Source organism: Myotis davidii, unplaced genomic scaffold (genome assembly GCF_000327345.1).
Source record: "Myotis davidii unplaced genomic scaffold, ASM32734v1 scaffold123, whole genome shotgun sequence".
Classification (NCBI taxonomy): Eukaryota; Metazoa; Chordata; class Mammalia; order Chiroptera; family Vespertilionidae; genus Myotis; species Myotis davidii.
The window spans coordinates 128,821-152,739 of NW_006295391.1; the positions used below are offsets into that span (position 1 = coordinate 128,821).

The window sequence follows — 23,919 nt, forward strand, 5'->3', positions numbered from 1 at the left end:
TATCTCTTATAAAATTAACAGCAACACCATATATGTTATTAAACAAGCCCATGTTATTTAAGTCCAAATCCCCAATAATTTTTTTATTGTTAAGTCAGCAATTATTTCCGCAATAAATTAATTTTGGTTGAAAGGGGTGAAAATTAAAATTTTCCTACTGCATGCTTGAGAGAACAAGTTTTCATTAAAGAATGAGTAAGGGAACAATGGTAACAGTAAGCCAGCCAATACAACAAAGACACTATTATAGATTTTCTGTCCCTATTCTCAAGCCTCCTTCCCCACTAATAACCCTAAATTTAAAAGCAACAGTGATTGAATAGGCAAAAAAAAAAAAAAAAAAAAAGAGTAGGTCAGGGAATTCACATCTCTTAGCTCTAGCAGCAGCATATAAAAGCAACCTTCATTTTTAACACAGTGAAGCTCAAGCAGCAACTCCATCCTTGACCCTGCTAAAAATAAGCAAATATCTTTTCGAAATAACGAAAGTCAGGATGATATGTCATAACCCTCCCACCCCAATCTTAGTGCCCCTTTCTTCTTGTGAACTATATCAGTGATGAGTGAACATCCATCACCCTTCTGGGGTCCGTGGCAAGGACCTACCTGCAAGTTTTATTTTAGTCCCATCAGAGACCGTCAAAATTTTAACTGATCATTTCCATAGTTTAAATTCCAAAGCATACTGAAAAACTGAAGCAGACCTGTAGTATAAATTGAGTATTGAGCAAAAATGCTGAAGGGACAGAGTAGAGAAGTGATTAAGGGAAGGCTTCTAGGAGGATAAAGATTTCGATTCATTTTCAAGTCAATGTTCACATAGTACTTTTTCTTTTTCTTTGGAAGGGGTGGGAATGGTCAAGTTCTAGAATTCTTGGGAACCTGAATGTGTAAAGGAATCCTCTCTGGAACTTACCACCAAGTAGTCCTCATTCCCTTTTACTCCTCAGTCCTCTTTTCCTCTTTCACTTGGACTAAGAATGTATTACTTTTCAAAAGTCTGCTTCACCCATAAAACATTTTGGAGGAAAATGTAGTATTATTATACACAATAACCAATTGAAATCTTTATACTTCTTCTGAAAATTTCACCAACGTATAATAGTTGCTGCTAATGTATATTTCCTAAAGAGTACACAAATAACCCAAATCAAAGCCAACCAAGACAGGTAGAGGAAAAAAGAGACATGACAGGCACAGACATTGTTGCACAAAATAAATAAAGAATCAGAAAACTACAAATATATCCAATTTCCTCACTTCTGAAATACCTGGACTTTTTACTCAAAATTAACACTACCACAAACTCTCTAAGATCAAGGCTATCTTCTATAGAATTCTTGAGTTGGAAAAGAACCCTGATTCTCTAGTACATACCTCAAATCATTTTTATAAGTAAAGAAACCTAAGTTAAATTACACTCTGTAAAGCAGCAAACCAATGTTAGTACTGATAGATGTCAATAACTGAGTAGAATTTAAACAAAATGGGGATCATTTTCAAAAGCAGCTTTCTTGTCTACAGTGATTTCATTTGACAATAAACACTTCGTATCATAATACTAAAATTATTCTATAGAGGACAGTGATTTCCAAGAACAGATAAAGTAGTTTGCTTAATTGGCAGTATGTCATAACTATCCAAATGTTCAGGCAAAATTGAAAAGCTTTTTATATACTAGCTGAGTAGCAACAAAATCCAAATTCTTGTGTTGTATATAGATTCTTGTACCAGAGTATTCTAGTTGTCATAGGCCTTAGAAAAACATTTTTATCTAGTAGGAGTTTGTTTTGTTTAATTTTTTCCCTAGTGTTTGTTTTATAGAATTTGACAAATAAAACACTGATAGCAAAGAAAAAAAAAATCATTTCTTAAAGGCTGAATAGGCCTAATTATAAAATGGAGCCCAAATGGCTCTATTTCAACAAGGTAAAAAATTCAATAGGTGACAAAAATTCCTCTCTCCTAGTAAATTAGTAAATTTCACTACCTTATGGTATTTTTATTTTGATATTTAACTTCTAGGATAATCCATGAGTATTTAACATGTGACAAAGCTTTCCCATTTGTCTCAATTAGCATTTAAAAGGACAGACAGCACAGATCTACAGGATATTAATAACAAAGCTATTCAACAACTCACTCCAAGCTATAATGCTCACTTAACTCCAGCTTCAAAATTTGTCACAACTTATAACCCATGGGCACAATAGTCTTCATTAATGTCAGCCAACACGTAACAGCGAAACCTCCTACCATATCATCACCATCCTCCTCTCCTGCCCATATACCTTTGCAAAAACCAATCATTATTTATTCAGGGTCTATTGTGTAAAATTTTACTATTTATTACCATATTGTAAATTCACTCTTACTCTCTCTTTGGCACTAAATAAACGAAAAAATTTATCACACATTTTCAAAAAGTACTTACAATTTTGATAAACATGAATAATAAAAAGACATTAAGTGAATGAAAATAGTAAGAAAGAGCCCAAGGTCTAAATTGGCTTAAGAAAAATTGTAATGGCAAACTGTTATAAAAGCCCTGGGTCTTATTAGTGGGTTACCCTGTACAGAAGATATCCTTACTTTTTATCACAACGAATACAAGTCACGTACAATGTTATTACTGAAATAATGAAAATAAGTATGGTTATAAAAATACTTAACTGTAAGTAAAATATCAGACAAAACTAATTTTTAATTAAGTCACTATAATTAAATAACATTTTTCTTTAACATATATAAGAAATACCTACCAACAAGATTCCTAGGAACCTGAATAAAATCCTCCACAAATTCCAAGAAACCTCTAGCCTTTTTTACAGCATCGGCACTCTGGGAGAGTAGGAAGGGAGAGAGAAACCAACATGAAATAAACCCTGAATAAATCCCAGTCCAAAACAAAAATATGAGAAATGAACAAAATCTGAATTATGACATTCTAGTAACAAGCTCAGCCTACTAGAGTGACCTTTCAGGTCAAATAATTCATTAAGTACCTTTTTTTAAAAAGCATTAATTAAAAGGCTAGGAAAAAAGTACCATTAGAACAAAAACAGGTTAGTCATCTCTAAGGTCCCTTTTACTAGTAAGCTTCTGAAAAAATTAGCAAGAAATTAACTTATGTTTACCAAATTTAAACCCATGAAAATACATTTATTTGGTCCATTTTCCCATGCTAAATATCTCCAGGGGAATATTAAAAATAAATTGTTCACATTGTCTATACTGTCTACATTTTTTCCCCCCAATTCTCACAATGATTTGCTAAGCTGGTTTTGCAGAGATGCATTAGAAAAAAGTACCTATCAGTAACATCATTAAATTCCTAATTTCTCCTGGGTGCAATTTTAAAAGACTGAAGGATGGAAGAGTGGGAAGAGGAATTCACAGTTCTCAGTAACATTAACTTCCACTTTTACTGCTTGTTCTTTAATAACCTCAGATCAATTGTATTGTGTACTCATGTAATACACCACATACAATAACAATTTAAAAAATGTATTTAATCCACATAGGTTATAAAATAAGCACTATTATACTTCTCATTTACAATGAAGAAAATTACACAGGGAGATTAAGTGACATTCTCCAAACCCACTCAAAGGGGTAAACATAGAATTCTAATTCAGTCACTATGACTCCAAAGCCTTTCATCTTAATAACTGTTATAATGCCGATGTCTAAAATCTTCAGGAATAAAAATCAGGTCTCTGGTCAGATTTATGAAAAGCTAAGACTTGAAATTATCACCCCAAAAAACACTTTATCCATACATTTTAATGTGAAAGATGGTCTCAATTAAAAACTTGAATTATGTAATTCTCAGATTTTCCTATCCACACAAATTTCATTTTTAGTTACAAAATATTACCTAAGTTCAAGTTCTACCAAAGCTGTTTTATTATGTTATTTACAACTGCCAGTGCCCAACACATAATAAGAATGCAAAAAACATCTGAATAAATTACTTGTAATGCACAGAAAACTGAGTTAAACCCAGAAGCAGCTTATGGTTAAGAAACTTCTGAAAATAGTACACATTACTCAAAAACCTTTCATTGCTCCATATAATACAATATCATCTTCAATTCACACACATATGTATGATTATTAGTCTGAATGATTTTAAAGTGTTTTTACTGGGAAGCTGAAATTCCAAATAAATGTGATCAATGCTTTAGCAAAGTTATCCTAGGTAAGGGACAGAAAACAGTTTACCTCTCCATAGATTCTAAATGTTCCAGTATCTTCATCTAGTTCAATAGCTGTAACTCCAGGAACCTTCCTAGCTTGCTGTATGTTACTACCATGTGTTCCTATTGCCAGGCCCATCAAATCTTCTCTCACAACAAATTCCTCATGAAAAGCTGCTGCAAGTTGTTTTGTACACTAATAAAAGAGGTAAATTAGAATTTATTACAAAAGATAAAAAATACAAATGGTTTTCTATAAAGCCATGTTTACAGCATTATTCACAAGAGTCAGGAACTGGAAGCAAACTAAATATGCAGACTGATGAATGAATGAACAAAATGTGATTTATTCATACAACGCAAATTATTCAGTCTTAAAAAGAGAATGCTGGCATGCTACAATGTGGATAAACATCGACGGCATTGTGCTTAGTGAAGTAAACAAGTCACAAAAAGACTAATGCTGTATGATTCCATTTATATGTGGTATCTAGAGTAGTCAAACATATAGAAACAGAAAGCAGAATGGAGATTGCAAGGGGCTGAAAGGGAAGGGGGAAAGGGAAGCTGTTTAATGGGTATATAGTTTCAGTTATGCAAGATGAAAAAGTCATGGGGATCGATCAACAATCTGAATATACCTAACACTACTGAGCTGCACTAAAAATAGTTAAGATGGTAAATTTTATGTTATGTCAACGTTACAACTGAATTAAAAAAATAAAGGAAAAAGGAATAAAGGAAACTCATTTGGGTCACATAATGGAAGGGGAAAAATGGTTTGATAAGTCTATTAGTCATGGCCACAGAAAAGAGTAATTCTAAAACAATTTCCCAGAATAACTGATACAAGCAGTTCTCCAATTCAGATGATTTATGTTTCAAAACTCATCCCCATATTCTACTTGTAACTTTTAAATTTGTAAGGGTATTAAAAGTTGTCTTAAAGATAAACAAAGTTGTCTCAATTTCTCTAGACAGTGTGTTATTGCAAGTCTCCCAGTGATGAACAGTAGTATTTTAGGACAGGATAGAAAAGCAACAATAGGTTCTTTTAAAAATTATATGCTAGCCGAAACCGGTTTGGCTCAGTGGATAGAGGGTCGGCCTGCGGACTGAAAGGTCCCAGGTTCAATTCCGGTCAAGGGCATGTACCTGGGTTGCGCGCACTTCCCCAGTAGGGGATGTGCAGGAGGCAGCTGATCGATGTTTCTCTCTCATCGATGTTTCTAACTCTATCTCTCTCCTTTCCTCTCTGTAAAAAATCAAAAAAATATTTTTTTTTTAAAAAAATTATATGCTCTGTGTCCTAGTCTTCTCTTACACAAGAATCCTATCCTATATAATAAAAGGCTAATATGCAAATTGACCAAACAGTAGAACAACAGGTTGCTATGAAGCACACTGACCACCAGAGGGCAGACGCTCAACACGGGAGTTGCCCCCTAGTGGTCAGTGCACTCCCACAGGGTGAGTGCTGCTTAGCCAAAAACCAGGTTCCTAAGCCAGGCTCATGGCTGGCGAGTGCAGCGGCAGTGGCAGGAGTCTCTCCCACCTTGGGAGCCTCTCCCACCTCCGCGGCAGTGCTAAGGATGTCTGACTAATGCAGTGGTTCTCAACCTCCCTAATGCTACAACCCTTTAATACAGTTCCTCATGTTGTGGTTGTTATACCCAGATTTCAAGAACCCAAATAGACCACACCAGGGAGCCAGCCATGTCTGATGCAAAAGCAAAGAGTCTTTTTTTATTATAGCCTTTAATACAGTTCCTCATGTTGTGGTGACCCCCAACCATAAAATTATTTTCGTTGCTACTTCATAACTGTAATGTTGCTACTGTTATGAATCGTCATGTAAATACCTGTGTTTTCCGATGGTCTTAGGCGACCCCTGTGAAAGGATCGTTCCACCCCCAAAGGAGGCATGACCCACAGGTTGAGAACCGCAGCTCTAGTTGTTATAATAATCTAGTTACTGATGGAAGTGTGTTGTGACTGCCAGGGAAGCAAAAAAATAAATAAATAAAAAGTTAAGAACAGAGTAAAGAAGAATTAGCAATACACAGCAATTCTTCAAGGACACAATGACTCCAGGTATTAGCCACAAAATAGGTCCCAAGTTACCTTACCTAACCAGTAAAGTAAGTAATTTTGAGTCAGGGAGCTTGTATATACTAATAAAACCCAGACACACAAAATACCTTTTATGAGTAAACTCACTTACTTCTAAATGCTTAGTGGCCTCTTCATTTCTGGACATAAGCATCAACTTCGTACGAATACTTCGCAAATGCATGTCACTTAAAATATTTACTCTCTTCACAGTTGCTTCACTGGCAGACTATAAACAAACAAGTTAATCACTCAAAACAACCATTTTTCAAGAGAATACAAACAGGACCGTCATAATAAAGCTTTCCATGATTCTCATCAACTACACTTCTCACCTAACATACACCCCTCTTCCCAGAAGTAACCTTACTTTCCTTTCCTGAATTCCCATGTTATTTAATTCTGCTATTCATATTGTGATGGGGGGTGAGAGGTTCTAACACACCACACATTAAGAATTAATTGTATGATGTTAAGAATATCACATGAAAACTTCTCCTCTTTCAGAAAAGATAAAAATTTAACATTTTATAACTACAAAAATTTTTCTCCCGCACTGTATTAACAAATTCACTATACACTAAGTTAGCTTTTATTTTTTTTGAACATTTAATTACAAAATTTCTGCAATATCTATTAACTACCTAAACTATGGAGTTATCTTACCAGTATCATTAGCTGAGTGGTTTCTGGATGGTAAAAAATCCTGCATGCTCCTACTGCTTTCTTAAAATCTTTATGTGCATTTTCATTAGCACACCTATGGAGAAATTAATTCATGTGTAAGACCTAAATAACAGATTAAATTTAGAGGCAAGTATAATAATACAAAACCCAGTATCTCATTTTACCACCACCCATTAAAACTTTTGTTAATTAATAAGATGTTCTATCAGAAGTTTTTTATTGGGTATTTGGGGAAAAAAAGAATTTTGTAGCACTTAAAAATTCCTAATTCACAAAATAATAGCAAATAAAATTACTCACGCCTCTCTCAAATCTTCGGGAACATCCACTGTGCATTTAAAGAAGGTATTTTTTTTGACAGTTTTATTTTGATTGACAGGCCGAAGTCGTTCAAATGTGACTATTTCATTGTAAGTGGCATCACAAGCAGCATATTCAATGACATAAAACTAAAAGACATCAAAATACTTTAAAAATCCCATCTGAACAAAAGTAATAAGCTTTAAATGAAGTTCTAATTACCTCGCTCAGTTTAAATAGTAGACCCTTCCCCTTGTGGCACAAATGCTAAAAACAGCTTAGTTACATCAAATTGATTTGCCTAAAGTAGATTATAGGTTTTCACAAGCAAGAACTTTGGTAGTCCTCACATGCTTAGGGTGTATCTCTGGAGAGCAGCCTTGGTGTTTGCAAATTCAGAACACAAATAGAAATTAATGTTGATGAATATATGAAATGTGTGACCAATTATTTCTAAAGTAGGCCTTTAAAAACAAAATAGAGTTGGACTAACATTTATAGGAACCAAGAGTTAACATTACTTACTTCTCCTTTCATCATTCGAACTTTAGCCAACCACCATCCACAAGGTTCTTGGTCATTTGCTCTTGAATATACCTGAAAAGGAAAAAAAAAAATGCCCTCAACCATTGATCCTAAAAGGTTTCCAATATTTTAAATAATAACTTATTATAAACGGCAAGTCCCTTTAAATTTAAGAATCAAAAATACTACTGTATTGAAACTGGTGTACTAAACAATTTAATAAGACTTATGTAAACCTACATTTTACTGCTGAAAAATAAAACAACTTTTTTTGGGCAATTTAGGTCCTTGAAAATCAAATTCAAATTCATGAGGGTTTACTAAACAAATATTAAATGCTTCTTACAAGGTAGTTTTACACAGTGTAAAACAACAGTTTCTGTTACCATTCTTCATCTTCAAACATTGCATTTTGATGGTTCAAGTAGCAGAAGGATAAGCTAGAACTTATTAGAGGTGTATTGTAAATCTGATGACAGTATTTATAAGATGCTCAAATTAAGAATTCTTTTCAGAAGCGAAACACCATAGCCTGGCCTGTGTGGCTCAGCGGTTGAGCATCAACCCAGAATCAAGAGGTCATCAATTCGATTCCCAGTCAGCGCACATGCCTGGGTTGCGGGCATTGATGTTTCTATTTCTCTATCCATCTCTCTTCCTCTCTTAAAAAAAAAAAAAATCAATAAAAACATTAAAAGGAAAAAAAAGGTTATAAACCCTACTTTAAAATTCTTCCAAGAATATAACATTTAGATCCCTTCCTGAGGAACCTAGATCACATGTACCAAATGGTTAGCTGAACAAAAAATTACACATATTAATACTTCTAGCAGAGTACATAAGTATCTTACAACACCTATCTAAAAAAAGTGTGTATGTTCTGTATCTGTAATTATGAGATATTAACATTATATTTAAAAAGTTTCCATTAGGGATTATAGTTATGTCTTACTAGAGGCCCGGTGCACAAATTCATACACAGGTAGGGTCCCTAGGCATGGCCAGGTGGGGCCACAGGAGGTTGGCTGTGGGAGAGCACTGACCACCAGAGGGCAGGCCGCTCTTGCATTGAGTGTCTGTCCCCTGGAGGTCAGTGCACATCATAGCGACTGGTCCACCGGTCATTCGGTCGCTTAGGCTTTTATATATGGAGATGATACAGAAGCTTTTTATTTTTATCTTGCTAATTCTCACCCAAGAATATTTTCCCATTGATTTTGCAAGAGAGTGGAAGGGGGAGAAACAGCACATCGATGGGAGATACATCCACTGGTTGTCTCCCACATGCACCCAGGGCTCGGGGAAAAAGCCTGCAACCAAGGTACATGCCCTTGATCTGAATCGAAGCCGGGACCCTTCAGTCCGTGGGCTGATGCTCTTTCTATTGAGCCAAACCAGCTAAGGCAATACAGCAGCTTTTTAAATGTATTTTCAATACATGGAAAATGGGGGGGGCTGAGAAGAGAAGACTAAACTAAGGTTACTCTTACAGAGGTGGCCAGAGAAATCTATCAGTACGTGTTAACAGCTATCTGTGAGATAAATGCAAACTATTGTGCCGGGAGCCGGTCCATCCTTGCTGTTTCAAGGGACCTGGCATATATGGCATACTGTTCTTAATATGTTTGCTCACCTTCTTGGCACTATGTGTTTTAACCAAGGTCACCTTTCTGAGAAAGGTTGTTTCCCCAGGTAGGGATTTTCCCCTGAAGTTAGGGAGGGAAAAAACACCCCTTAACTAAGTGCCAGGTGGGTAATTAATCACTTTAACTACGAACAATCATGCTTAAGCTACATAACCTTTACTCCCTGGAATGGAGATAAGAAACGCCCTAACCTTTGGAATAGAGATTGATAGGATTGGAATCAACTGGTATAAATACAGATGTAGCAAGACAACAGGACACAGAACCTAGACACAGAACCTAGAGACAGAACATGGCAAAAGATCCTGGACAGAAACTGGCAACACAACCTAGAGACAGAACCTAGAGACAGAGAGAACATGGCTACAGAACCTAGACACAGAACCTAGAGACAGCAAAATTTCACTGTAGAGAACATGGCAAAAGATCCTGGACAGAACCTGGCTACAGAACTTGGTTGGAGGACCTAGCCAGAACCTGGCTGAAGAACCCGGCTACAGAACCTGGCTGGAGAACCTAGCGAGACAACATGGACAGAGAACCTGGCTGGAGATCCTAACCAGAACTTCGCTGGAGATGCTGACCAGAACTTGGCTAGAGATCCTGGCTAGGCTGCTGATCAACTGAATGCTGTCTCTGTGTAATTTCTTCTTTGCCGACTCCGTCTACACCTTTGGGAACCCCTGGACCTCCTGGGGTTGGACCCCAGCACTATTGATACATAAATAGTTTTGAAAAGCTTGAAGCTTCTCTCAAGATAATCTAAGTGATTTTAGAAGCAATGTAAAATCGAATCTGTAAATGAGTAAGCCAAAACCTTATGAACAACTTTAATGTACACCATTAGAAAAAAGCTTTAAAAAAAAAAAGAAAAAAAAGCCTTTGTATCAATTAGGCTCCAAGGGACTCAATTTTAGCTTTTGCATTTCTTTAATGAGCAAATCTAACTACTTTATGACTTTTATCCTTTCTCATTGGTCTTCCAAAAAAAAATAAGAACATTTTAAAAATAGAAAATTACTCTATCTTGAAATTAGCATATGAATCCTGTGGCCTCTTTTATATATCTAAGGTGGAATCTAGTGATATTTTTCTTCTATCTTGAAAAAATTTGCTATTTCATCATCATTCAATTATTTCCAACTATGATTTTTTAAAAATACAAAGAAAACAGAAAAATGATGGTATTACTTGGAAGGCTATAACAATGAAATATATCATTACTACTGTATCACCCTCTAGTTCAGGGGCGGGCAAACTTTTTGACTCAAGGGCCACAATGGGTTCTTAAACTGGACCGGAGGGCTGGAACAAAAGCATGGATGGAGTGTTTGTGTGAACTAATATAAATTCAAAGTAAACATCATTACATAAAAGGGTACGGTCTTTTTTTTTTTTTTTTAGTTTTATTCATTTCAAACGGGCTGGATCCGGCCCGTGGGCCATAGTTTGCCCACGGCTGCTCTAGTTTATTGCATAGTCTTTCAGGAAAATAAAGACTAGAAACACCATTTTGACCCTGCTTTTGGATATTGCTGAACAATTAAGAATTCATAATTATTATTTTCAACCTATAATTACAAAGAGAAAAAACTTTACAGAGGCAAGACTTTCACAATTATTAGAGACTAGAAGCCCAGTGTATGAAATTCAGGGGGGGGGGGGGGGGGGGGGGGGGGCGCGGGGGACAGGAGGAGTGGTGTCCCTCAGGCCGGCCTGCACCCTCTCCAATCAGGAACCCCTCAAGGGATTTCCGACTGTGTACCTAAACTGGCAGTCGGACAGCCCTCTGGCAATCCGGGACTGCTGGCTCCTAACTGCTCACCTGCCTGCCTGCTTGATCACCCCTAACCACCTCTGCCTCAGCTCCGCCACTATGGCTTTGTCCAGAAGGTCTCCTGGTCTAATTAGCATATTACCCTTTTATTAGTATAGATATCAGACTGGTGCCAAGAGCCAACAGCACTCCAGATTCTAATGATCAATATGAATTTATCTCATAAGCAGAATCTCAGACTATGAAGTCTTCAAATGACAATATCCTAAATCAATATTCCCAATCAATACAATTCTAAGGAGAAAAAGGAAATTTAGTATTCTCACCCAGTTAATCATTCAACTAAGACTCCATTATACAAAATCCTGCAATAAGCAGCTGGACCATTCTTGTTTTTCTATAAGGATACAACAGTATTGTTTCACCTTTTATGTCTGCACACCAAAATATACTCGATTCAGTTAATAAGTGGTCAAATGCCACAGGTAGATGTGTATACAAAGATGACTAGAAAGAAACAGATGAAAAAATGCAAAAAATTCAGTGGATTAGTCAACCCAATTGATTAAATATGAAAATAGTGCAATTTTTTAAAATGGTGTAATTATAGCACAAAGAGGACTAGGCTTTGTTCAATAAAATTAGAAGCCACTAACAATTCCAAATATTTTTAAAGTACTACATCCTGATAATTCATGCCAAATGAACCAGAAGAAATAAACTAAAATTAGAAATGCATTTAAATTTGATATCAGTATTTATATGATGTTTTGGGTTTAAGTATAATAGCAGATGAACAGAAATATTTAGGGAACTATACTCATTTTAGGTATATTTATTATCAAAACCAAGAAAATGTGTAATATAAAGTTGGGTGCCCTAGCCAGTTTGGCTCAGTGGGTAGAGCATCGGCCTGCAGACCAAAGGGTCCTGGGTGCAATTCCCGCTCAGGGCACATGCCTGGATTGCGGGCTCGGTCCAATGTTCAGGAGGCAGCCAATCAATGATTCACTCTCAAAATTGATTTCTCTCTCTCTCTTCCTCTCTGAAATAAATAAAAATATATTTATTTTAAAAAAAGTTGGATTTGCTATGTTTAAATGCTTATCAAGGTATCTCATAATGTTGACTATTGCCATCCATTCATTTTTACTTCTGAAAAAATTATATGTAAAGTGACTTAAAATATTTTTAAAACCAGTAAATATGGATTTCTGGCCCCAAATGATAAGTGGTGACTATTTTCCATAGCATACTAAGGATTAAAAACAAAAAGAAAATCCTAAAAACAGAAAATTCTTACCAATTCCAAGCACTAGCTCAGGAAGGCAGTTCAGCTAGATGAAGTATCTTTTAGTGACCTATAGTGAATGGGTGCCTCAAGTTTAAGTGCTGTAAAAAACGGGTCTTAAAACTACCTTTATTTTTTTTAATTACTTTAATAACCCAGAATTAAAACTGTACCCTAGTGTACTATGTTCCAAATGTTGATTACTAAATTCATTTACAACTATGTTATTGGAATGAGAGCACCTCATAGAAATCTCCTTCTTCAGATTTCACTTAAATCTCCAAACTGTTTCAAGGGAGCAATTCACACTCTAAAGCTACGGCCCTCTTTGCTTTCAACACTAAATTTTTTCAAATCCAAAAAAAAAAAAAAGAGCTCAAAAAAGCAGGAGATTAAGGAGTGCCCATGGGACACCTAAAAACATAATAGTACTCAGATTAAAGGTTTGAGTGAAAGATGGAAAATGAAGAATCAAATTCCAAAAGCCCACTTAAGGATTCTTTCTAACAAATGACTCCAATTCAAACCTTATTACAAAATGGTTTCCAAACTGTAACTAACACACCAAATTGTGATTTAAAAAGAAATTCTAGGGTGATGTTGCTAACTTTTCATTTATGTTAATAATGTTCAACTATGCCTTTCAAAGTCACAACCAAATAGAGATAATAAACACCAGAGGTAGGAAATTTTTACCAGTTTTCACAGAACTATAAAGAAAATTCCTGCCGAAACCGGTTTGGCTCAGTGAATAGAGCGTCGGCCTGCGGACTGAAAGGTCCCAGGTTCGATTCCGGTCAAGGGCATGTACCTGGGTTGTGGGCACATCCCCAGTAGGAGATGTGCAAGAGGCAGCTGATCGATGTTTCTCTCTCATTGATGTTTCTAACTCTCTCTCTCCCTTCCTCTCTGTAAAAAAATCAATAAAATATATTAAAAAAAGAGAAAATTCCTAAATAATGTTAAGCACTAAACTGATTATCCTATATAATAGAAGGCTAATATGCAAATAGACTGAATGATGGAACAACCAACCAAATAATCGGTCACTATGATGTGCGCTGACCACCAGGGGGCATGTGGAGAACATGGCAGACATTAGCCGCGGTGGGATAGTGGAGTAAGTGAGCGCGTGCACCAGGCCAAGGCGGGGTGCCAGTAGCTGTCATCGGGAAGAGTCACTGGTGGTTACTGAAGCTTCTTTATTCCCACACACCGTGGTCCAGCTGGGCATTTGCACCCTCTGCTAGTGCTGGTCCCGCAGCAGGAGGCAGAGCTGCTGATCACACAGGCTGCTGGTGCCTGGCGATGGTCCCAATCACTTGGCACCATCAGCGGGTGCAAGCGGAGGCTGCCGGCCCTGATCACCCTTGAGGGCTTCTCCACCTCCCCCTGCTCCTAAGGGGAAATCAGGGCAGCAGCCGACGCTCACACCCGCTGATGACACCGGCTCTGCTTGCACCCGCTGACAGTGCCAGCCTGCTCGCACCCACTAATGGCGCCAGCCCCAATAACTCCGTGCTGTCAGCAGGTAAGAGCAGGGCCGGCACTATCAGCGCATGGGAGCAGCAGTGGCAGGAGAGGGGCTGCCTGCATACTGGAGACCGGGGCCTTGGCAGGAAGAGCCGAGCGGGTTTGCAGAAGATGGCCCGAGACCCACCCCTGTGCCTACCGCAGCCTCGCGGCCCACAGTTCCTTTCAAGGTTCACGAATCCGTGCACGAGGCCCCTAGTTTAATCATAATGAACCATTTTACAACTATATGAGAAACATTTATCGTTCCCCTGTATTCACCATTTCGTCTCATTACAATCTATGAAGAAAAAAAATGTACATTAGAAAAGCAAGCTTAACTAGAACACACTAATTTACCTGTACAATATCATCTCATTCATTATTTCAGACTGATAATCTAACAAGTGGGTTTCATACATCTTAAAAAACACCATTTTCCAAGACAAAGATGTAATAAAAATATGTTCACATCTTTTTTTAATGTTTCAGCATTTCCCAAGCACTAACACTAACAACAGACTTGGTATTATCAGAAAGACTAACTACAGACAGCTAAAATTTTCAGACTGGTCACAAGAAACATTTTTAAAGGTAGTATGTTAACAATACACATACATTTAACTTTGTATAAGTCAAATGTTGGATTAAAAAATTGTAAGGTAAGAAACAAAACTTGCCAATTCTTATTTCAACCAGAAAACTTCAAAAATAAACTTATGATCAAATTGTTAAATCCAATAAGAAAACTTTGAAAACCATGTAAAATTATACATTAGCTTGAGATGTAAGGCTTTCTATGTAGTGTGTATATTAATTTGCTAAACAATATAAGTATCTATTGACTTCACTTCATGTGAAATCAATATCCCAAAACACTGCAGTGGTTCTCAACCTTCTGGCCCTTTAAATACAGTTCCTCAACGTGTGACCCAAATGTAAAATTATTTTCGTTGCTACTTCATAACTGTAATGTTGCTACTGTTATGAATAGTAATGTTAAGTATCTGATATACAGGATTGTCTTAGGTGACCCCTGTGAAAGGGTCGTTCAACTGCCAAAGGGGTCGCGACCACAGTTTGAGAACTGCTTTACTAGGGTCCCGGTACATGAAAATTGATGCCTTGGAGGAAGGGGTCCCTCAGCCCAGCCTGCCCCCTCTCACAGTCCAGGAGCCCTCAGGGGCGGGAGGCAACCTGGTGATCAGGGGGAGGCGACACCCCCATCACACCTCTGCTGCTGCCACTGCCGGCAACGCAAGCCTCGCTGCCCCTGGTTACCTGAGTCTCGGGAGGCCCTGGGTGGCTGGGCAACCACCATCCAAGGCTTGCCGGCGCCTCGGGCCAGCCCTGGACGGCTGGGGGGCTGAGGGGACTGGGGGAGTCCAGAGGCAGGCGCGTGCAGGGCGGGCCCGGCTTGCCATGCGCCTGCCGCCCCCATGAGGCTGAGGAGACTGGGCACCGACATCTTGTGACTGTGAGTGCTGCCATCTTTGAGGGCGGGGCAGTCAATTAGCATATTCCCTCCTTATTGGCTGTGGGCGCCACCATCTTTGCAACAGCATGAGGATCAATTAGCATATTCTCACTTTATTAGATAGGGTTATGCTAGTAGCCCTACACATGAATCCATGTGCCAGTAGCTTGCTGCCGCCCTCCTGTAGCTCCCCTGCTCCCCCTCATAGCTTGCTGCCCTGCCCCCTCCTGTAGCTCTCTGCTGCCCACTTGTAGCTGGCTGCCCCACCCTCCTGCTGATCCGGTTGTGATGCGGTCAGTCGTTACACTTCACGGCGTAACGACTATTTGCATGTTATATCTTTATTATATAGGATAACCAACTTAAGAGAATCTAAGATACTCTTCATTTTCCCTTTACATCCAACTTTGTAAAGCTGAGCATTTTCTTAGCAATCTTTAATTAGTAACATAAACCATTAAGCAAATACTTACCAAAATGTTAATTATATTTGAAAATATATCCCACCACGCTTTTTGAAAAATATATTTTTATTGATTTCAGAGAGGAAGGGAGAGGGAGAGATAGAAACATCAATGATAATAGAGATTCATTGATTGGCTGCCTCCTGCACACCCCCTACTGGGGATTGAGCCTGAAACCCAGGCAAGTGCCCTGACTGGGAATCGAACTGTGACCTCCTGGTTCATAGGTCAATGCTCAAGCACTGAGCCATGCTGGCCAGGGTATGCCACAACTTTTTAAAGTTAAATAAAAGCCATTAATTAGGTTATAAAATAAATCTTTACATTTTATACCTTTCAAAACCAATTTTCTATTATAGATCATACTAGAGATGCAGGCATGGGGCAGGGGGATGTCCGATGGCCAGTTTAGGCCCTATCCCTACGGGTTAGGTACTGCTGGCTCCGAACAGCTCGCTTGCCTGCCTGCCTGCCTGATCGCCCCTAACCACTCTGCCTGCCTGCCCCATCATCCCTAACCACTCTGCCTGCCTGCCTGATGCCCCTAACTGCTCGCCTGCTGCCTGCCTGCTCGCCCCTAACCCCTCTGCCTGGAGCCTGATTGCCCCTAACTGCTGCTCACCTGCCTGCCCGCCTGAACATCAGGTGACTAGCAAAAAGAAAACAGTGGCCAATGACGTAAATGAAAACATTAATATACTAAGCAATAAATTACCTAGAGTAAAGTAGCAAATTGGTTTAAAAACCTAAATACTCTTGTGGAGCACAAATCTATAGAAATACTAAAATGAGTATTGGAGGCCACACACACAAAAAAAACTGGCAGATCTGAATAAGTAAAAGTGTAACTTCTTAATGGTGAAAGCCACAGAGTATTATTTAAATTGTCTGAAAGACAACACAACATATAACAGATAAAAACTTATCCATAAAATGCTAAGAATGCCTACATCAAAAACTACAAGGACAAAAAAAAATAAAGTCACAGAACAAAAGGTAAACAGCCAATAATCTAATAACACTCCATAATCAAGGGAAGGAAGAATGAGAAGACACCAGCTTTCTTCTACTGCAGTGGTTCTCAACCTTCTGGCCCTTTAAATAGTTCCTCATGTTGTGACCCAACCATAAAATTATTTTCGTTGCTACTTCATAACTGTAATGTTGTTACTGTTATGAATCGTAATGTAAATATCTGATATGCAGGATGGTCTTAGGCGACCCCTGTGAAAGGGTCATTCGACACCTAAGGGGTCATGACCCACAGGTTGAGAACCACTGTTCTATTGGATTTTTAAAACTTTACAGATTAATAATAACCCAGCCAGTCAATCAATGAGGAAACAAACACCTTCAGGTGTTATGAAGTGGTAATTCAAAAAAGCATTTTTAGAAGACAAAATGATACATTTTGTATTTAAATAATACATTTTGATATCAAAATTTTAAGTAACATGCCTTGTGATTCAGCAACTGTACCACTTAGAACTGTATTACCAGAACATGTTTATATAAAAGACCATTAATTAATTCTGGCTTTTCTGTAACAGCAAAAAAAAATTGTTAACTTCAATGTCTCCTAGAACTAAGGAATATTATGGAATGCTTAGAAAAAGTGACATAATCTGTATGTTCAGACATGAAAATGTTTATGGTATCCTAATTAACTGAAAACAAAAGTCACAAATTTATAATGTACTAGTGGCCCGGTGCACGAATTTCGTGCACATTAAAAGGGAATTAGAGGAAATATTTTAATATTGCTATTTGCCTTTTCTCTATAATATAAGTGTGAGAGATGAAAGGAAACTAGTAAATGTATATGAAAATAATATATACATTTATTAATAAACAGTAACAAAAGGATATAACAACAGAGGCATGATATAAAAACAACAAAAACATGATATAAAAACAGTGATGCAAACAATGATTGATAAAGTGATTAAACTTATTCTCATATCTCCCTGTACACCACATAAAGAGTGACGTCGAATTATTTTAAATGGGAGGCTAGTGTCAGATGGGGACAAATCAATTCTTGGAATCAGAACAACCTCTCCCTCTGCAGATCCAGTTAATACTTCAGCTTTGATAATGTTAGGTCGTAAACTTTTGATAATAAACCTGGTACTATTACAAAGAACCCATTTACTATTAAGATTTCTCAAAAGCATGATGATTGCACCCACTTTCAATTTTATGACATGGCATTCCCGAAGGAAAGTAAGAAATTTGATGGCAAAATTTTCCTTTTCAGCATCATCTGTTGAATCAATGGAATCATCAAATATGTGTGAAAATCTCCATCGAGTATTTCCAAAATTTCATTTAATTTTTGAACGTGCTCAGTTTTTGGACAAAGAATTGCATGGTTAGATATATTTTCAATATTATCTATAGATATAGTATTTCCAAAGGTAGCTTCAATAATAGATCCATTTCAAATCATTTCACAGGGGATTTCAATAATATCCATTCCTAAATGAAAACTGCTATCAAGTTTGCCATCTCCAAGTTTTACTAACCATCCACTATAAGCAGAATCCTCTGATCTCACATTTGTTGTAAGAGACAACTTTCTGAAACATCCCCAAACATTGCAGTACTTTATACTATGGCCGATCGCATAGCATTCGGTACAATACTGAGACACTGTCGAAAATCCCCTCAAGAACTACTTTCCCACCAAATACAACATTCAAATTCATAATTTCTCTTAATAATCTGTCTATGGCGTTTTATAGCATGACTGGATGCCATAGTGCATTCATCAATGAGAAGTTGGACCTTTTTAATAGTTTTAGTAACTTCACTGTTTATATCAAGTCTAGAAATTGAAGTTTCATTTAATGGAATTGGTAATTTATATTGGGAATGAAAGGTCCTTCCACTGAGAAGTAAATTTGCAGCAATTGCTGTAGATGCTGTGGGTAAAACAGTACCACCACGACCTCTAATATAATGTATTAAAACTTTATACAGATATGCAGATGAATAGGATTCCTAGCTGGCAGGCACCTGACAGCAAGGTGGCCACCTGTCGATTCCATGAGGAATGGGCTCCCTCCTCCTTCCTGTCAGAGTCCAGGGTGCAGGTGAATGAGGTTCCTAGCTGGCAAGCCACTGACAACAAGCTATCCAACAGCAGATTCTGTGAGGAATGGGGCTCCCTCCTCCCTGCTGTCAGGGTCTGGTTTGAAGGCCGGCCATGCCCCCTGTTGGGCCAGACCCAGAGTTCTACCACACCATGGCCTCCGCCTCAGCAACCCAGGACTGACTGCTACTGGGCACTCCTGGAACTCCAAGGGTGGGTTCTTCCCTCAGGCCTCACGGGAAACAGCTCAGGGAGGGCACAGCCCTTGGCAAGGCTATCCAGGACGCAGTGCATCCATGCTCCGAGGGCGGGTTCTTGCCTGAAACCTCGCTCTCGTGGCAAACAGCTCAGGGAGGGCGCAGCTGTTGCCAAGATGACTCCTGCAGGACCAACTTCCCTCTGGTTGGGGACGCGTTATACCCAGGGTTTCTATATTAATAGATTCTCATTTTTGTAACAAACTCATATATTCTTTATAAATGTATAAGGGGAAGAGATCAACCAAAGGACTTGTACGGGATGAGGACACATTTGTAATACCTTAACCAATAAAAAGAAATATATATATAATATATATATGTTTAAAAAAATCTGAAGAAGTGCTCAACTCTGGTAAATGAGATTAAAACTGGGGTGGGCAACAAGCACACCTACACAACTACACTAAGAGGGAAAATTCCCATTTTATGTTAATTCTCTACCATTTTATTACACTAATCTTTTATTATTTTAAATTTAAAGGGAATGGGGGGGGGCTTTCAAAAAAATTATTTGGTTCAAAATATAAAGCCTAACAACCATAATTCCTAAACATTCCAGGTCATATGGAGAGATTCCTAAGTACTGGTGACCAAAGGGGGGAAAAAAATAAAGGTGGCAAGATTAAGCTTCTTCCTTATGTAAATTTTCAAAACTTTCAAGTGAAAAAATGACAACATCTTAATTTCAGGTACAGACTCTCACACTATAAGGAGCAAATTTCACTAAGTCTAAAACAAAAAATAAACTGAAATAAAACACTCAGCAATCATCAATTTCCAAATGAACAACAAAGGTGGTCCAAGAAATAGATAAGGCCTCCCTTGTCTGAGATTGGGGAAAGCACACTGTTAACATCCTCAGCACTCTAAGCTTTTCCTTTCATCTGAGTCTTTAAACTACCAATAAGTGTCTAAACAATAATTTTGCACTATTCTCAGAATTGACCACCACATATTTCTAATTCTAGAACAAAACTAAGAATTTGGGGGGAGGGGAGGGAGAAAACTTCTAAAACGAATTTTTTAAAATGAAAGCAAATCAAACTCTTTTATCAATCCTCACAGAAAGGTATTGATTAGAAAAGAATACAAGTTCACTCTTTGCTCTTTCTCTCTCTTGAGCACACCCTGCTTTTCCACACCCTTTTCTCCAGGGCTCTCTCTCTTGCTCTCTGAAGCAGGCCCCTGCCTTTCTCTCCTCGCCTTCCCCTGGATGAATGTTCTTTGCCTTTCTGTTTCCTAAGCTCCAAAGGCTTTTCTTTTGCCTCTGCCAATTTATTTCCTGAGCCCATGCAGCCCAGCTGGCTCACTTCTGCTACCTCTGGGAACTTTCTAAATAAAAGTTTGCTTCTGCTGAGAAAAAAGAAAAAAACACACAACTTTTTTACTGGAGTCTAATGTCCAAGTGAACATAGTACAGTAGTAATCAGCAGCATTACTGCTACAATTCATAGGACCCACCTACTGGTACTCAGACACAAATACACACCGCTCTCAGACTACATTTACAGGTTTCCATACAAAAAAAGTACCCATTTTTGGTCAACTAAAAAAGAAAAAGGTGAGTAAAGGGAAAGGCTGTAACATTATTAGGGAGTGGGCTCATGGTGTGGTGCCCCAACACAATTAAGTTATAGCATGCTTTTTGATTTAGCAAAAGCAAGAGTACACAGGAAACTTAGAGCTAAAATCTGGGCAGAATTTTTAAATGAAAATGAATTTTCCCTATACTTTAAAAAAGCTCCAGGTATTTCTAGAATATTCAACAAGGCAGTATACTAATTACAATATTTCATATTACATGTAAACTGTATCAATGATCACTATAATAAAGGGTGGTAATTAGTATTTTACAAAGATACTGAGGAAGAAAGCACAAGACAAATTTTAAAATAATTAGGAAAAAGAAGGAAACCAGCAACTAACATGATTATTGGTTCACTGTGCCAGATTCCACGCAAAGCAATTCAAATGCACTATCATCCTTAACTCTCACATTTCATTTTAATGATAAAGAAATTTGACCAAGCCACAAAGCTAATAATTGTAGAGCTGAGACATGAATCCCAGTTCTGACTCCAAACTAAAGTATGTTACTTACACAGCCATTGCCAACAGAAAGAGAAATGGAATTAGATTTATTCTCCATCAGCTAAACAGATTTTCCTATAAGAATATGTATTTAAAACAAAATAATAGGCATACAAGAAAATAAACTTACAAATACATACCTCTACTTCATCTCCTTCACTAATTTCTTTTTTTATATCAGGTGGTGGTGGTAATCTAACTTCGTTAAATGGAACCTGACGTTCTGGTTGCCAACTGAAGGATTAGAAGAGAAATAAACAGTATCAAAATATAGTATCCCAATACCCCCTAATATGGAAGCTATATAATCTATGCTTAGTGCTCTATTTTTTTCAAATTAATCATTTAGCTTTCCCTAAGAAAAACAACTTTCATATTATATATTTTCCAAGTAATTAGTTTGTTGAGGTAGAACAAATTTTACATGACTCTTGATTAAGTTTATAAATAATTAACATCATTGAAAATAATTACATATTACCTGCCAAATTACTCATCCTAAGGGAACAGTATATATATTATTCTGCAAATGATACGGGCTACATTCATTAATAGTAACTTAGATTCAAAATAGTATCACATCAACACCACTGCCAAATAATAGCAGTGGAATCAACTTCAAACACATTTATAACTGGATGAGACATAATTCCAGAGATTATAAAACAATATAAACAGCATAATTCCGTTTCAGTACATATTCACAGAAACACAGAAAATTACTCAATTATTTTGAATAGCTGAATTACATTAAGGTTCATTTTCCTCACATAAAAATTATCTTTTCAACAATGAACACATACATAATTAAAACCAGTAAAAGCTTAGTTTACATGTTTATAGCAAATATATATCAAAGTTACTCATTTAGCTATTATTTAACTGACATTTTTTATGTTGTATTTTATAAGCTGAGTTGATGAATAACTTTAAGTTCTAATAGGTCATTCATATGCCTGAAAGGTATACCAGCACATAAAATGTTCTTTTAGCATCTATCTTCATGGGATGCATGGGCTACACACACACACAACAGAAGGAAAGTAAAAGATTTTTGAGTGCTTTCTTTTCACCATTACTATCTAAATGGCAGCTGCTCAAAGACAGAAATCATCACAACACTTGTTTCTACATGAAACAGCTATTGGGCAGATATCTTTTCAGGCAGTTCCAGAGCAGCTTAAAAGTGAAAGTTGAACAGTTCTTTTCTGACCTTCAGTTACACAGTGCTCCTTTATAAGCCTTCCTAAACAAGGCCAGCATACTGTCTTTCATATTTTAAAACATTACCTAGCTGTTACAATATCTATAAACTGAAATTTCTTAATATTTAAACAATTTGAAAATGACTACCAGTAGCCACTCAGAAGGCTACCTACAACTTTATTTTAATATCTGTGCTTTTTAAGAATTAAAATCCCATTTGTGCCATCTATTTTTGCAAAATCTACTTACTGATTCATTTTCACATGTGTTTTGGCAAAGAAAAGGGTCATGAAAAAAAGTAATGAGTAAATGGTGGGCAGAAAAACAGACGAAGAGTTATCAAAACTAGAATTGTTTAAATTCATAAGATGATCGAGCCATTAAAAGCCTGTCCAAAAGCGGTCATTTTTCACTGGCAATAGGAAGAATCAAAAGCAAACCGTTCGGCACTACCCATCTTTAAAATTAAGATCTCGCCCTGACCAGCTCAGTGGCTTGAGTGTCGGCCTGCGGACTTAAGAGTCCCAGGTCCGATTCTGGTCAAGGGCATGTACCTTGGTTACTGGCACATCCCCAGTGGGGTGTATGCAGGAGGCAGCTGATGCATGTTTCTCTCTCATGGTTGTTTCTAACTCTCTATTCCTCTCCCTTCCCCTCTGTAAAAAATTAATAAAATATATTTTAAAAAAATAAAATTAAGATCTCTATCAATAAATAAACAACTTACTTGTTCTCAAAAACAACTGTGAGGGAGTCTTCATGAACATCTTTGATAAATCCCTGCAAAAGCCAAAAACATTATTAAAAGTATATCAATATTCAATTAAACATTATGTTAACTCTAAAAGGCAATAATACTAGAGATATAAAGAAAATATGGAGCACTAAAAAAAGAACACAGAGCTTAGAATTAGGCAAATCTGGGTTTGATTTCCATCTCATCATTTGTGAAATGTAATACTTGAAATTTATTTAAACTCTCTGAACCTGTTTTCACACAGTACTATAACCTCAGTTCCACATACCAACCCTGAAATTAGTAAAAAGCCTAAAACATCATAGGTATTAGTCAATACTCAAACTAAGTGAATCAGTATTTAGTACTGTGACTAATAATAGGGTCAGGCTTTCAGGAGTCACATGCCAGGCTCTCTATCACTTATACATGCTTGAATAAGATATCATACCTCATGTAACTGAGAATCAAGTAAAATAACTAATGTTTACCACAGTACTTGGCATGGAGGAAAAAACTCAAATTTATTATAAATA

The 23,919-nt window shown here is 37.3% G+C and overlaps 1 protein-coding gene across 6 annotated transcripts in view; it reads right to left on the minus strand.

The window, feature by feature from the left end:
- The window catches only part of FXR1 (fragile X mental retardation, autosomal homolog 1), a 42,521-nt gene extending 19,089 nt beyond the window's left edge, over positions 1-23,432 (minus strand). For 4 of the 6 annotated variants that reach the window (XM_006770016.2, XM_015568008.1, XM_006770015.2 and 1 more), the window contains exons 1-8: positions 23,375-23,432; positions 21,582-21,675; positions 7,827-7,898; positions 7,302-7,450; positions 6,981-7,074; positions 6,427-6,543; positions 4,228-4,398; positions 2,763-2,841 (exon numbers count right to left, since the gene is read on the minus strand). In XM_006770016.2, coding sequence (XP_006770079.1) covers positions 2,763-2,841; positions 4,228-4,398; positions 6,427-6,543; positions 6,981-7,074; positions 7,302-7,450; positions 7,827-7,841 — 625 coding nt within the window. In that variant the 5' untranslated portion in view covers positions 7,842-7,898; positions 21,582-21,675; positions 23,375-23,432. Of the gene's footprint in view, positions 1-2,762; positions 2,842-4,227; positions 4,399-6,426; positions 6,544-6,980; positions 7,075-7,301; positions 7,451-7,826; positions 7,899-21,581; positions 21,676-23,374 lie in introns of those variants that run through there. The other 2 variants (XM_006770014.2, XM_015568006.1) reach the window with 2 other exon arrangements.
- Positions 23,433-23,919: the final 487 nt, after the last annotated feature.